The sequence below is a fragment of the Delphinus delphis genome, chromosome 9 (assembly GCF_949987515.2).
Source record: "Delphinus delphis chromosome 9, mDelDel1.2, whole genome shotgun sequence".
In the NCBI taxonomy this organism is placed as follows: domain Eukaryota; kingdom Metazoa; phylum Chordata; class Mammalia; order Artiodactyla; family Delphinidae; genus Delphinus; species Delphinus delphis.
Window position 1 is genome coordinate 92,424,686 of NC_082691.1, and position 14,635 is coordinate 92,439,320.

The window sequence follows — 14,635 nt, forward strand, 5'->3', positions numbered from 1 at the left end:
AATTTGGGAACAACTCATCAGCAAAGTGCAAGGATCCATTAGGACCTCCTGAAAGCCTCTTTCTTTAGGCCTGGCCTGGATGAAGACATGTACTCAAATGAGATGCAATGAGCAGTTGCATGTGTCCGATTCACAAACCACAAATACAATTAAGAATGTAAATCTAAACTTTGATATGTATTTTGAAAAACCAAATAAATATTAAGCTTTTTCCATTTTGGGAGGCTTTTTTTTTCCCCCTTTCTAGAACAAAATGAAACCTTCCACATATCCTTCCACTGAGAAAGCCAAAGTTGCATTTCACAGACGACGTGAAGGGCTCTTGGAGCTGTAGCACCAGAAGTAGAAGGAAAATGCAGTCGATGGCTTCGTTTGGAATCATCAGGCTCTACAATCTATCATTTGGTTTCTCACTAGTAGCTCTTTAAATTCCCAAACAGTCTTACTATTCATGTTGTTAATATTACTATTAAAATAAGTTCCTATGGAGGAAAAGAGGGAAATAAAGTTGTGAATGTCTTCAACTCTCTTTCCTCAGAAAACAAAGCAGCAGGTTCATTGTACAAACCAGTCTGAATCACATCTTCCCACGGAAATACTAGATTCCTTTAATCCCTACACCATCTACACATTTTCATCTTTCACCTTTAAAAAAGAGACTAACTTAGTCACTTCATTAGCTTAGAATCGTGGTTCGTCTTTCGTGAAGTGCTGCTGGCTTTTAGCCAAAAGTACTTACATTTCAACTGAACCCAGGTGGTCACAAAATTGCCAACGTATTAAAAGCATCATGAGCTGTCACGTGACTTATGGCATCTTTTACAATTGCAACTCGTTCCCTTACTTGGGCCCTCAGCCCAGGAGATGCTTGTCCTCTTCCAGACACCTGCTCAGTTGATTTCCTTTTAGTCTTGCTTCCACGGGAAGCGGATACTTGGCAAATCTGCAAGGTGGGGCCGATCAGCTGTGGAAGTTCTGCACGGTGGTCTGCTTCTGGGAGAGCCGGAGCAGCTCCTCGCGGATAGCTTTGATGAGAGAGGCTGAGGAGTGGCTGGGCTGGAGGTCTTCCGTGGAGCTGGCAGGGTAGGCCAGCCCGGCGCCCGGCAGCCCCCTGTGCGCGAGGTTCCCAGGAGGAGCCGAGGGCTCCCGACCTGAAGTCCTTGGCACCTGGAACAGCGGTGACGAATACTCCTGATGTCCGAGCACATGTGTCTGAAAAACATGGCAAACGTTACTGTACTTCCCACGTGAAACCAGAAGGGAAGATCAGATGCAAACTGGCATTGGACATGCTCTGCCCATCTCCCACCCAACAACTCAGCCTCCCAGGACAGGGATGGAGAGAAGTAACTGCAGACAAATTGCTCGAGGGAGAGCAGTACAATAAAGAAGCCCATGAAACAAGGGCCTAGGGACTTCCCTGGTGGTCCAGTGGGTAAGACTCCGTGCTCCCAATGCAGGGGGCCCTGGTTCGATCCCTGGCTGGGGAACAAGATCCTGCATGCATGTCGCAAATAAGAGTTCACATGCCACAACTAAGAAGTCCACATGCCACAACTAAGAGTCCACATGCCACAACTAAGAGTCCACATGCCACAACTAAGACCCAGCCCAGCCTAAATAAATATTTTTTTAAAAAACAGAAAACAAGGGCCTATAAGCACTTGCTTAAAGACAGACAGAAAGAATGAATGTGCAGTCGGCCCCACTGGCTAATCCCTGCGCTGCCGTGTGTGGAAGTGAGTGGGCTGCTGGGGAACCAGGAAGGGCCCTAAAGAGCTGGACAGAGAGGGAGGCCAGAGCAGCCCACGGATGGGAAGGTCGGATGAAGATGTCTGCTCAAAGGGATAAGCACATATTGGCAGACGGACCGACGGGAACAGCAACTGCCTTTGCTCAGAGTCCAGAGCCCAAGGAAGGTGTGATGAGAACACAGACTGGGCCCACGGGACAGCGACAAGATCACAAAGTCATCTTCCGTCCTGTCTGTCCGTGTGTCTGTGTATCAGTGCTCTGTAGAGCCTTTTCTTTAAAAAGCTATCTGCGCTAAAACATACAATAGTTTTGCTGACGTTGGCAAAATACAGATCAAGCATCCTTTGAAAGAATTATACTTTTCAGTGATTTTTTTCCATATTTTTTCAATGAAAAATCTCTTTACATACACACACACACACTACGTCTGTGGTTTCACTTGTGCGAAGAGCAACCTGATAGCCTGGTAAACATGACAGTCAAGCCCTAGAAAAACTTCTACATTTCACTTCTCCACATCATGACCGAGAGGCCCTCTAAAAGTGCATGTCGGATTTGACGGGAAAACCCAGAACACCTCAGGAAACTAAGCTGGGCACAGAAAAAGCAAACTGTCAGCAAATGGAAAGCAGAGACCTGAGACTATAAGGATAGCCATGTGTCTTTCAGGGGAACATTATATCCTAAAGTTAATTTCTTTCCACTGAGCAAAAGCAACCAGTCACAAAGGGAATTTAGCGTATCTGCTGGAAAAGCATGTAAGTGCAACGCAAGTGGAGGCAGAGTGATGAGGATAAAACAAAAAATATTATTTTGGTTTGTGTTTTCAAATTCATTAATTTAATCCCCTTCAGTATAAAATTCTTGAGAAAAATGAAAGCATTTGTAGAAATTACCGGTGCCCGTATTGATTCCATTCCTTTCAAGGCGTGACCACAGTGATAAGAAGCCTCCGAAAGATGACTTATGTATTGCGATGTCCCAAACAGTTTGCTTACGGCAAAGGCACCTACTCACGGTGGTTATAATGGAAATGACATTAACAAATCAACAATAAAGCTCAAATGGAGAGCAAGGAGGTATGTGAGATCAAGAATATTTATATAGTGATCACACCAAAGATCAAGTCCAGATTTTAGAGGTTCAAACACACTCCTTAAAGGTCAAAATTACAGAGGCAGAAAGTAGGATGGTGGTTGCCTGGAGTTGGGGGGAGCGGCGAATGGGGAGTTTGGGTTTCATGGGTATAGAATTTCAGTTTTTCAGATGAAATGAGCTGTGGAGATGGATGGTGGGATTGTTGCATAATATTACGAACGTATTTAAAACCACTGAGGTGTACACTTAAAAATGGTTCAAACGGTAAATTTTATGTTGTGTATTTTACCATAATTGAAAAAAATGGTAGGAAAAGTAACTGATTCTTAGGCCTCTTGCAGATTTTCCATAATGAATATTGCTTTTATTATTTTTAAGTTTTTTTAATGGATCTTTATTGGAGTATAATTGCTTCACAATACTGTTAGTTTCTGTTGTACCACAAAGTGAATCAGCCATACACATACATATGTCCCCATATCCCCTCCCTCTTGAGCCTCCCTTCCATCCTCCCTATCTCATCCCTCTAGGTCATCGCAAAGCACCGAGCTGATCTCCCTGTGCTATGCGGCTGCTTCCCACTAGCTAACTATTTTACATTTGGTAGTGTATATATGTCAATGCCACTCTCACTTTGCCCCAGCTTTGCCCTCCCACCCTGTGCCCTCAAGTCCATTCTCTATGACTACATCTTTATTCCTGTCCTGCAACTAGGTTCATCAGCATCATTTTTTTTGATTCTATATATATGTGTTAGCATACAGTATTTGTTTTTCTCTTTTTGACATACTTCACTCTGTATGACAGACTCTAGGTCCATCCACCTCACTACAAATAATCCAGTTTCGTTTCTTTTTATGGCTGAGTAATATTCCATTGTATATATGTGCCACATCTTCTTTATCCATTCATCTGTCGATGGACACTTAGGTTGCTTCCATGTCCTGGCTACTGTAAATAGAGCTGCAATGAACACTGTGGTACATGGCTCTTTTTGAATTATGGTTTTCTCGGGGTATATGCCCAGTAGTGGGGTTGCTGGGTCATATGGTAGCTTTATTTTTAGTTTTTTAAGGAACCTCCATACTGTTCTCCATAGTGGTTGTATCAATTTACATTCCCAACAGTGCAGGAGGGTTCCCTTTTCACCACACCCTTGCCAGCATTTATTGTTTGTAGATTTTTTGATGATGGCCATTCTGACTGGTGTGAGGTGATACTTTATTGTAGTTTTGATTTGCATTTCTCTAATGATTAGTGATGTTGAGCATCTTTTCACATGCCTGTTGGCCATCTGTATGTCTTCCTTGGTGAAATGTCTATTTAGGTCTTCCACCCATTTTTTAAATTGGATTGTTTGTACTTTGATATTGAGCTCCATGAACTGTTTGTATATTTTGGAGATTAATCCTTGGTCTATTGTTTCATTTGCAAATATTTTCTCCCATTCTGAGGGTTGTCTTTTTGTCTTGTTTATGGTTTCCTTTGCTGTGCAAAAGCTTTTACATTTAATTAAGTCCCATTTGTTTATTTCTATTTTTATTTCCATTTCTCTAAGAGGTGGGTCAAAAAAGATCTTGCTGTGGTTTATGTCAAAGAGTGTTTTTCCTGTGTTTTCCTCTAAGAGTTTTATAGTGTCTGGTCTTACATTTAGGTCTTTAATCCATTTGGAGATTATTTTTGTGTATGGTGTCAGATGATGTTCTAATTTCATTCTTTTACATGTAGCTGTCTAGTTTTCCCAACACCACTTATTGAAGAGGCTGTACTTTCTCCACTCTTATGTTCTTGCCTCCCTTGTCATAAATTAGGTGCCCATATGTGCGTGGGTTTACCTCTGGGCATTCTATCCTGTACTGTTGATCTATATTTCTGTTTTTGTGCGAGTACCACACTCTCTTGATTACTGTAGCTTTGTGGTATTGTTTGAAGTCAAGGAGCCTGATTTCTCCAACTCCATTTTTCTTTCTCAAGATTGCTTTGGCTATTCGGGGTCTTTTATGTTTCCATACGAATTGCAAAGTTTTTTGTTCTAATTCTGTGAAGAATGCCATTGGTAGTTTGATAGGGATTAAACTGAATCTATAGATTGGTTTGGGTAGTATAGTCATTTTCACAATATTGATTCTTCCAATGCAAGCACATGGTATATTTCTCCATCTGTTTATGTCATCTTTGATTTCTTTCATCAGTGTTTTATAGTTTTATGAGTACAAGTCTTTTGCCTCCTTAGGGAGGTTTATTCCTAAGTATTTTGTTGTTGTTGTTGCGATGATAAATGGGATTGTTTCCTTAATATCTCTTTCTGATTTTTCATTGTTGATGTACAGGAATGCCAGAGATTTATATGCATTAATTTTGTATCCTGCAACCTTATCGAATTCACTGATTAGTTCTAGTAGTCTTCTGCTGGCATCTTTAGGATTCTCTATGTATAGTATCATGTCATCGGCAAACAGTGACAGTTTTACTTCTTCTTTTCCAATTTGTATTCCTTTTATTTCTTTTTCTTCTCTGATGGCCGTGGCTAGGACTTCCAAAACTATGTTGAATAAGAGTGGCAAGAGTGGTCATCCTTGTCTTGTTCCTGATCTTAGTGGAAATGCTTTCAGTTTTTCACCACTGAGTATGATGCTTGTTGTGGGTTTGTCATATATGGCCTTTATTACGTTGAGGTAGGTTCCCTCTATGCCCATTTTCTGGAGAGTTTTTTTATCATAAATGAATTTTGAACTGAATTTTGTCAAAAGCTTTTTCTGCATCTATTGAGAGGATCATGTGGTTTTAATTCCTTAATTTGTTAATGTGGTGTATCACATTGATTGATTTACGTATATACTGAAGAATCCTTGCATCCCTGGGATAAATCCTACTTGATCATGGTGCATGAACCTTTTAATGTGTTGTTGCATTCTGTTTGCTAGTATTTTGTTCAGGATTTTTGCATCTATCTTCATCAGTGATATTGGTCTATAATTTTTTTGTGTGATATCTTTTGCTGGTTTTGGTATCAGGGTGATTGTGGCTTCATAGAATGAATTTGGGAGTGTTTCTCCCTCTGCAATTTTTTGGAAGAGTTTGAGAAGGATCAGTGTTAGCTCTTCTCTAAATGTTTGGTAGAATTTGCCTGTGAAGCCATCTGGTCCTGGACTTTTGTTTGTTGGAAGATTTTTAATTACGGTTTCAATTTCATTATTTGTGATAGGTTTGTTTATATTTTATAATCCTTCCTGGTTCAGTCTTGGAAAATTGTATCTTTCCAAGAATTTGTCCATTTCTTCATGGTTGTCCATTTTACTGGCATATAGTTGTTTGTAGTAGTCTCTTATAATCCTTTGTATTTCTACAGTGTCAGTTGTGATTTCTCCTTTTTCAAGTTTATTGATTTGCATCCTCTCCCTTTTTTTCTTGATAAGTATCTTCTCAAAGAACCAGCTTTTAGTTTTATTGATCTCAGCAGCTATTTTCTTTCTTTCTATTTCATTTATTTCTGCTCTGATTTTTATGATTTCTTTCTTCTACTGACTTTGGGTTTTCTTTGTTCTTCCTCTAGTTGTTTTAAGTGTAGGGGTGGATTGTTTGAGATTTTTATTTTCCTTGAGGTGAGACTGAATTGCTATAAACTTCCCTCTTAGAACTGCTTCTGCTACATCCCATAGGTTTTGGGTCATTGTGTTTTCGTTATCATTTGTTTCTATGTATTTTTTTATTTCTTCTTTGATTTCTTCAGTATCTCTTGGTAACTTAGTAGAGCACTGTTTAGCCTCCATGTATTTGTGTTTTTTACAGATTTTTCCCTGTAACTGATTTCCAATCTCATAGCATTGTGGTCAGAAAAGATGCTTGATATGATTTCAATTTTCTTAAATTTTCTGAGGCTTAATTTGTGACCCAAGATGTGATCTATCCTGAGAATGTTCCATGTGCACTTGAGAAGAAAGTGTATTCTGCCACTTTGGGGTGGAATGTTCTATAAATATCAATTAAATCTATCTGGTCTATTGTGTCATTTAAAGCTTGTGTTTCCTTATTTTCTGTTTGGATGATCTGTCCATTGGTGTTAAGTGGAATGTTAAAGTCCCCTACTATTATTGTGCTACTGTTGGTTTCTCCTTTCATGGTTGTTAGCATTTGCCTTATGTATTGAGGTGCTCCTATATTGGGTGCATAAACATTTATAATTGTCATATCTTCTTCTTGGATTGATCCTTTGATCATTATGTAGTATCCTTCTCTGTCTTGTAATAGTCTTTATTTTAAACTCTATTTTATCAGATACGAGTATTGCTACTCTAGCTTTCTTTTGATTTCCATTTGCATGGAATATCTTTTTCCATCCCTTCACCTTCAGTCTGTATGTGTCCCTAGGTCTGAAGTGGATCTCTTGTAGACAGCATATATATAGGTCTTGTTTTTGTATCCATTCAGACCCATTTTATATGGGTATTGTTTTTGTATCTGTGTCTTTTGGTTGGGGCATTTAATCCATTTACTTTCAAGTTATTATTATGTATATTCTTATTACCATTTTCTTAATTGTTTTGGGTTTGGTTTTGTAGGTCCTTTTCTCCTCTTGTGTTTCCCGCCTAGAGAAGTTTCTTTAGCATCTGTTGTAAAGCTGATTTGGTGGTGCTGAATTCTCTTAGCTTTTGCTTGTCTGAAAAGCTTTTGATTTCTCCATCGAATCTGAATGAGATCCTTGCTGGGTAGAGTAATCTTGATTGTAGGTTTTTCTCTTTCATCACTTTAAGTATACCCTGCCGCTGCCTTCTGGCCTGCATAGTTTCTGCTGAAAAATCAGCTGGTAACCTTATGGGGGTTCCTTTGTATGTTATTTTTTGTTTTCCCTTGCTGCTTTTAATATTTTTTCTTTGAATTTAATTTTTGTTACTTTGATTAATATGTGTCTTGGTGCGTTTTTCCTAGGGTTTATCCTGTATGGGACTCTGTGCTTCCTGGACTTGGGTGACTATTTCCTTCCCCATGTTAGGGAAGTTTTGACTATAATCTCTTCAAATATTTTTTAGACCCTTTCTTTTTCTCTTCTTCTTCTGGGACCCCTATAATTCAAATGTTGGTGCGTTTAGTGTTGTCCCAGAGGTCTCTGAGAATGTCTTCTTTCCATTCTTTTTTCCTTATTCTGTTCCTCAGCAGTTATTTCCACCATTTTGTCTTCCAGCTCACTTATCCGTTCTTCTGCCTCAGTTATTGTTATTGATTCCTTCTAATGTAGTTTTCGTTTCAGTTATTGTGTTGTTCATCTGTTTGTTCTTTAGTTCTTCTAGATCTTTGTTAAACATTTCTTCTATTTTCTCAATCCGTGCCTCCATTCTGTTTCTGAGATTCTGGATGATCTTTACTATCATTACTGTGAATTCTTTTTCAGGTAGATTGCCTATTTCCTCTTCATTTATTTGGTCTCGTAGGTTTTTACCTTGCTCCTTCATCTGTGACATATTTTTTGGCTGTCTCATTTTTTTTTTTTTTAATGAGTGGGATTGTGATCCTGTCTTACTGGTTGTTTGGCCTGAGGCTTCCAACGCTGGAGTTTGTAGGCTATCGGGTAGAGCTGGGTCTTGGTGCTGAGATGAGGGACTCCGTGAGACCTCACTCCAATGACTATTCCCTGGGGTCTGAGGTTATTTGTTATCCAGTGGTTCTGACATGGAGCTCCCACCGCAGGAGCTTCGGCCCGGTCCCCGGCTCATGAACCAAGATCCCGCAAGCCACGTGGGGTGGCAAAAAAAAAAAAAGAGAGAGAGAACAATAACAAAGTAAAAAATAAAATTAGACTAGGAAACTAACATATGTTAGAAAGAATATAAAAATAAAAATATAGATGAATCAACAACCGGAAGGTACAATGGAACCACAACAGTAAAAAAAGAGGAGGAGGGAGAAGAGAGAAAAAAAAAGAAAGAAAGAAAGAAAAAAAAAGAAAAAACAGGGAAAAGGCCTTGGCTGTGGAGGGTGGGGCCTAAGCAAGGGCTAGGTTTGGGCAAGTGGGCAGGGCCTATGTTGAGGACCCACAGGGCTGGAAAAGGCCCTGGGGGCTGTGGGGGGCAGGGCTTAGGCTCAAGGAACAGAAGGGGCCCAGGCGTGCCCCCCAACCCTGTTCTCAGAGGGCAGGGGACCTCATATGGTAGTCCAGCAGGCTCCCCATGCCCGAGTGGGTGGGGCAATCGCCCTCCACTTCTCTCCCGCACCTCCTGGAGGGCCCCTCCCGCCTGCCCCTCCTGATCTCCCCAGCCTCAGGGACACCAATCCTGCCTGGCCTCCACTTCTCCTTCCCCCTGTCCCCCAACATCCTACCAGTTCACTTGGGGGTTCCTCCCATCTCCTTGGACGTCAGGGTCCCCACCAGCAGCCAGCAGGTGCCCTAGTTGTGAGGAGACGCTAACTTGGTGTCTTCCCACACCACCATGTTGACTCCGCCCTCTTAAGTTATTTTTTAAAACTCACTACTTCAAGCCTGAAAGCTACCTCAAGAAAAATTATATACTTTCCCAAATTTCAATGCCAATACTCTCCCACTCTGGTCAGAGGGAATTTCCCATCTACAAACTACAAGAAAAAAACACACTCAAGGGGAAAAAAGCGAGGGGAGTTAAAACTTTATGTAGGTTTTAAAAAGAGATCCCCCGAGCAGAAGCAGCAGCAGCTACACTAAGTGATCATGTCTGAATTCTCAATGACGGTCCCAACACAAGGTACTCACAGCCTCTCTCCGGCCAGCTTCATCCTCCCCGTACGAAGGCCAGCCTGGTCCCCCATACTGGCTGCCTCTGCCTGGTTGGATTTCCACTGGCTGAGCTCCAATTCTGCTGGCAATTCCCACCTGTGTCAGGTGCTGGATCTGGGAGCCTGGAGGAACACAATGAGTGGCCCAGTGAACACTGGTAGGGGGGTGAGGCTGCCCAGTAAGACACTTCGGTTCTGACCACAGCACGCCCTGGGGATACGAGCATTGCTCAAACGTGGCACCAATTCTACCTCCAGAGAAGACATGTCCTAAGAAAAACAGACCATGAGTTTCTGGGTTTGCAGGCTTTTACTTCCTTTCAATACAGTGGCTAATAGTGATGTTCATATTTTCCCAGCCAGACATCAAAGGACTGGGAATAAACGGCATAACAGAGGGCCCTTCCATTCATTTCTGTAGAGGCTACAAATAAGGATGACCTTATCTATTCAGAAAAAAGGAGTGAAAGCTGTTGGAGCCACGAAGAAGCTGAAACCTGGTTCTTGCTTATGGCTTTCAGACTCACAAGGAGCTGAAAATACAATATGCTTTTGTTTCCTTAACAGGCAGAGTGTGAATTCAGAATGTTAAAGTACACTTTTGTTACACTCTCATTGTTTTCATAACTTAGTCATATCATAATTAAAACTTTAACGCCACCCACCCAGCCTTCTCATTGAGGTATACTGATAGCAAAGACAGATGATCTCTAGCACTCATTCTACACTCAGACTCACTATGGCCTTGTGTGGCTGTGAAAGCCAGGCTTTAAACAACATATTTTTCTCCCCCATCAACTTCGGCATACGGAAATACCTCTTTTCAACAGATGGAGGGAGGAAAAACAGATCTTTAAACACTGTGAAATAAAATACCAATTTACAAATGCTCCTAGGATCATCTAATTCATCTGTGATGCTCAGACTGGTCCCACAAATGTTCAGGGTTTTCACAGAGATAAGGGAGGTGGCCCCCTCCATCTTCAAGTCTACTCCTACTCTAGTTGCCTAATTAACAGCCTCTGTTAATCAAATACATTTTTAAAAACGTACTCTGCAGGAGTGCTTGTCAGTTACTGAAGATTCATAACAGTATTAAAACTATTAGAACTATCAGTACTGTTTGCCCAACAGACATTGTCTGAGCAAATCTTGCAAAGAACAGAAATGCAGCACAGTGTTCCCCATCACTTATAAAGGTTCAGACAGCTGCATAGGGAGAAAAGCATACCTTTGTGTTAAAATTGTAACAGTAGTTGAGGTCACAGTTCAGGCAGGATTCTGTATCTTGCTTTGTTCACTTAACGAGACAGCACAAGCTCCCCCATGATTCAAGTGGCCCATCACCCCGAGCAAGCCTGGGTTTGCATTGCAGCTCAGCCACTGACAAGTCCTGTGACCTCGGACACCCAGTAATCACTCCAGCTGAGCCTCAACGCCTCACTTTTCAAATGAAGTTAAAAAGTCTACCTCACAGTGTTATTTCAAGGATTAAAAGAGATAAAATAGGTCAAGTACCAAATGCATAGGAGGCAACCAGGAAATCTTAAATTCCCTTTTTCTGGCTCTATCTGAGCTCTTCATTTTCAATAGCTGTACAGTTTACTACTGATGCCCTTATAACTGGGTATTCAGGGAGCTCACAGTAGTTTGCTATTCTGAATAAGGCTCCAATAAACATCTTTGTACATGTAGTTTTTCTCCAGTATTTTGCATTTCTTCAGTGAGGGGAGCCTATATTCCCAAACTTATCAAATCAAAGGCTCATGAAGTTATACTGCCAAGCTGCTTTCCGAAAGTTTAATGATTTACACCATCACCGGAAATAATACAATAGTAATAATAATGGCCGCTAATATTTATTAAAATTTGTTGTATGCCACGCACTATTTTAAGCACTTTACATTTGTTATCTTCTTCAATCATCAAATAACCATAAGAGGTAAGTACTAAAGTTATCCCCATTGTACAGATAAAGAAACCGAACGCTAATTTTGCCACATCACATTATTATAAAAACAATTTCATGATTGAAATGGTGGCTCATCATGGTTTTAATTTGCATTTCTTTAATCATTTTCAAAACTGGACATTTTTCATGTTTACTTTCATATGATACACACGCATTTCTTTTGTGCATTCCTTCTTTCTGTCCTTTGCCTGTTTATCTTTTGCAGTCTGCCCATTTATCAATTTATGAGCCATTCTCTATAATAAGCTTACCTCTTGGTCATATCTGCTATAAATCTTCCTAGGTACTACTTTCCTTTTGCTTTTGGTAAGTTTTAGACATATACATATTTGATAATTTTACATAGTCAGAAAAGTAACTTTTCTAGTATATCTTAGTATTTTTTCCATTTCAAATTTTTACACAATTTAATCTCTTATGGCAAATTTTTAGAAAATAACTTCCTCTTCAAATATTTCATACATATAATTTCTATATTCCTTCAGATTAAAATTGAATATGCCTGAATATTGTTTGGTATAAGTGCTATGCAACAAGGTTCAAATACAAAACAATTAATAAGGGAAACAAGACCCACTGCAAAGCACAGCACCTGCAAGGTATGGGAAATCATGTAGGCTATCAGGATACATTCTTTGTTTTGTTGACTGACTGACAGACAATGCAAAATACAAGCACTGCCAAAAAGACCATACTGGATAATTATCCATCAATTATCACAAATTTGGAATTGGCCTAGTTATTTGATGACATTATAAAACTGTATATTCTCCAGAAAATGAGAAAATAGCAAAAGAAATTATTTAACATGTAATGGCTCCTCTTATTAAAGCATCAGACTCCCAAAGGAAGGAAATGAACTAGGAAAATAAAAGATGGGCTCTGAGCCCTGGTAATAAAATGCAGTAAGACAGAGTAATAATGAACTCTGAGGACTTTTTAGAGTAGCTGTACAAGAAACAGAAAGAAAAAAAAAAAGAAAGAAATGGAAAGAGCTCGGGGAACACTGAGTGATATGCACAAATCAGTGTTCATAGTATCAACTATTCATGAGATGAAGTTTCATGACATGCAACAGTGATTTGTAATCTGGGGCACAAGATTGGGTCTCATGCAACCTGGTGGAGGCTGACCGGCCAACTGCTTTGTCAGAATATCAGCTCAGCCATGCTGGGTGCTGTGTGTCAACAACCAGCAGTGTCTCTCATTATGGGTCTGGAAAGGGTCTCTTAGCTGGTCCACTTACACTTCTGTTGGACTGATGAGGGAAATCAACTATGAGGTCTAGCAGTGTTTGAAAATTTGGGGATTTACAAAGATCTCAGAATGAATCCCTCATAAACGTCAAGCATCTACTGAACTTGATGAGGATTTGTTGTGGGTTCAACTAGTATCACAAAATTCCCAGGGGACTCTGAGACAAATGTATTTTTTTTCTTTTCTTCTCATTTTCTGAAAATAAATTTATTCCTAATCTGGATATAATTATTGAGGATACTCAATTCAGAAACCATTATACCTTTTTTGCTTTACCAAAATTCTAAGGGCTCTTCCTTTCCTCAAATTTCTACATGCATCTCAAAAACTGACAAAAAAGATTGTTAAAATATTGGTATTTATAGCTCTTTTTCTAAAAAAGCAAAACTGAATATATGAAAAAATTTTAATTTTGGTCTGAAAAAAAATTCCCTGTATCTTTACACTGAATATACTAAATATTGTAGTTTTACAAGTAAACCACATTATGTGTAATGTTTCCCAAACAACTAGTTAAAATATATTTTAGAATCCTTTAAAAATAAAACATATTTTCTCTCCGGCTTCAAGAGCTCCAGGAATTGGGCACTTCATGTTCTTTCAAGAACATAAACTGAGAACTTTTATTTCCTCTGTGGAGATAATCTGGTATAGATTTTATTTGACTTCCAACAGGTAATTAAAGCAAACCTAAATACTAAAAGTAAAGAAAAGCAGTGTGCCAAGACTTAAAAGTTTAGTAATGAATTAGAAGACAACTTCAGAAAATGTGACCTTTCACTGTTGAACTGCCAAGTAAAGGACTGCACTGGTTACTCACAAATGACACTAGGATTGTTCTTTTAATGATGACATGAAACAGGAGGTGGAAAAAAACCTAGAACAGTTCCATGTGGCCACCAGCTTCCCCAGGCCCTCCACTGCCGACTCTGCCCATGCCTGACAGCAGGGAAGGGACAGGCATAGAGGCATGGGATAATGACAAGGACACTTTAGAACGAGAAAAAGATGATTATTAATAAAGGTAGAAGGGAAAAAATGAGGGAGGTAAGGCTCAAGGAGAAAACAGTGGTTATACCCTCCCAGAAATGACCAAATAAAACACAAATCTCCCTCTGGTCACTTTGCATCAACTTTTAGGTTGCTTATTACAAACTGGAAAAGTGCCTTCTTTAAAATAAACGCTTGTTTTCGTGCCACTGCAAGCACTCAGAAATAGGTCTTTCAGTTCACTGTAAGACTTCAGAAACGCTTTCCCTGGAAGAGGTGTGGGTGTGAATTCCATGTGAAGGGACTGTTTTCGAGACACTTACTCAGGAACAAACCAGAGGCCATCAGTCTTGGGATCTCAGCCACTCTCTCCTTTCCTACCTCCCTAGCCCTACATCTTTACCGGGATCCGAGGGGACGCGGCTCTTACCGGCGGAAGAGGCCAGTAACGGGATGCTGATGCTCTGGGAAGTCGAAAATGATCTCTGCAGAAGTTAGCTAAAAAGAAACGCAAGGTAAATAGCCACGTGTACCTGTGGTGCCCCCGACAGGCCGAGGCCGGGCCACCGATGACACCTCGTCAGGGTAGATCCCTCGGGCAGCACACGAGGTGGCTTCAGACGAGGCCTGGGGCTGCTGGGGCTCGGCAGGCAGCAGCTCCGCAGACTGCAGCAAACCGGGGCCAAAACCTGGTCTGAAAGCGAAGCGCACCCAAGCGTCAGGACCACACTTGCCCGACTCCGGCACTTTATTAGGTCCACCCTCAGCCCTTAAGGAAAAATAAGACCTATTTGTCTGTTGGCTCATTATCCACCTCCTCTC

General features: G+C 40.4%; 1 protein-coding gene across 1 annotated transcript in view; it reads right to left on the minus strand.

Annotated features, from left to right (window-relative positions):
• Positions 1-229: 229 nt before the first annotated feature.
• KIAA1549 (KIAA1549 ortholog) overlaps positions 230-14,635 on the minus strand; it is a 146,661-nt gene continuing 132,255 nt past the window's right edge. The window contains exons 18-20 of the mRNA XM_060020021.1: positions 14,347-14,507; positions 9,572-9,717; positions 230-1,212 (exon numbers count right to left, since the gene is read on the minus strand). Of these exons, the coding sequence (XP_059876004.1) occupies positions 961-1,212; positions 9,572-9,717; positions 14,347-14,507 (559 nt within the window). The 3' untranslated portion in view covers positions 230-960. The remainder of the gene's footprint in view (positions 1,213-9,571; positions 9,718-14,346; positions 14,508-14,635) is intronic.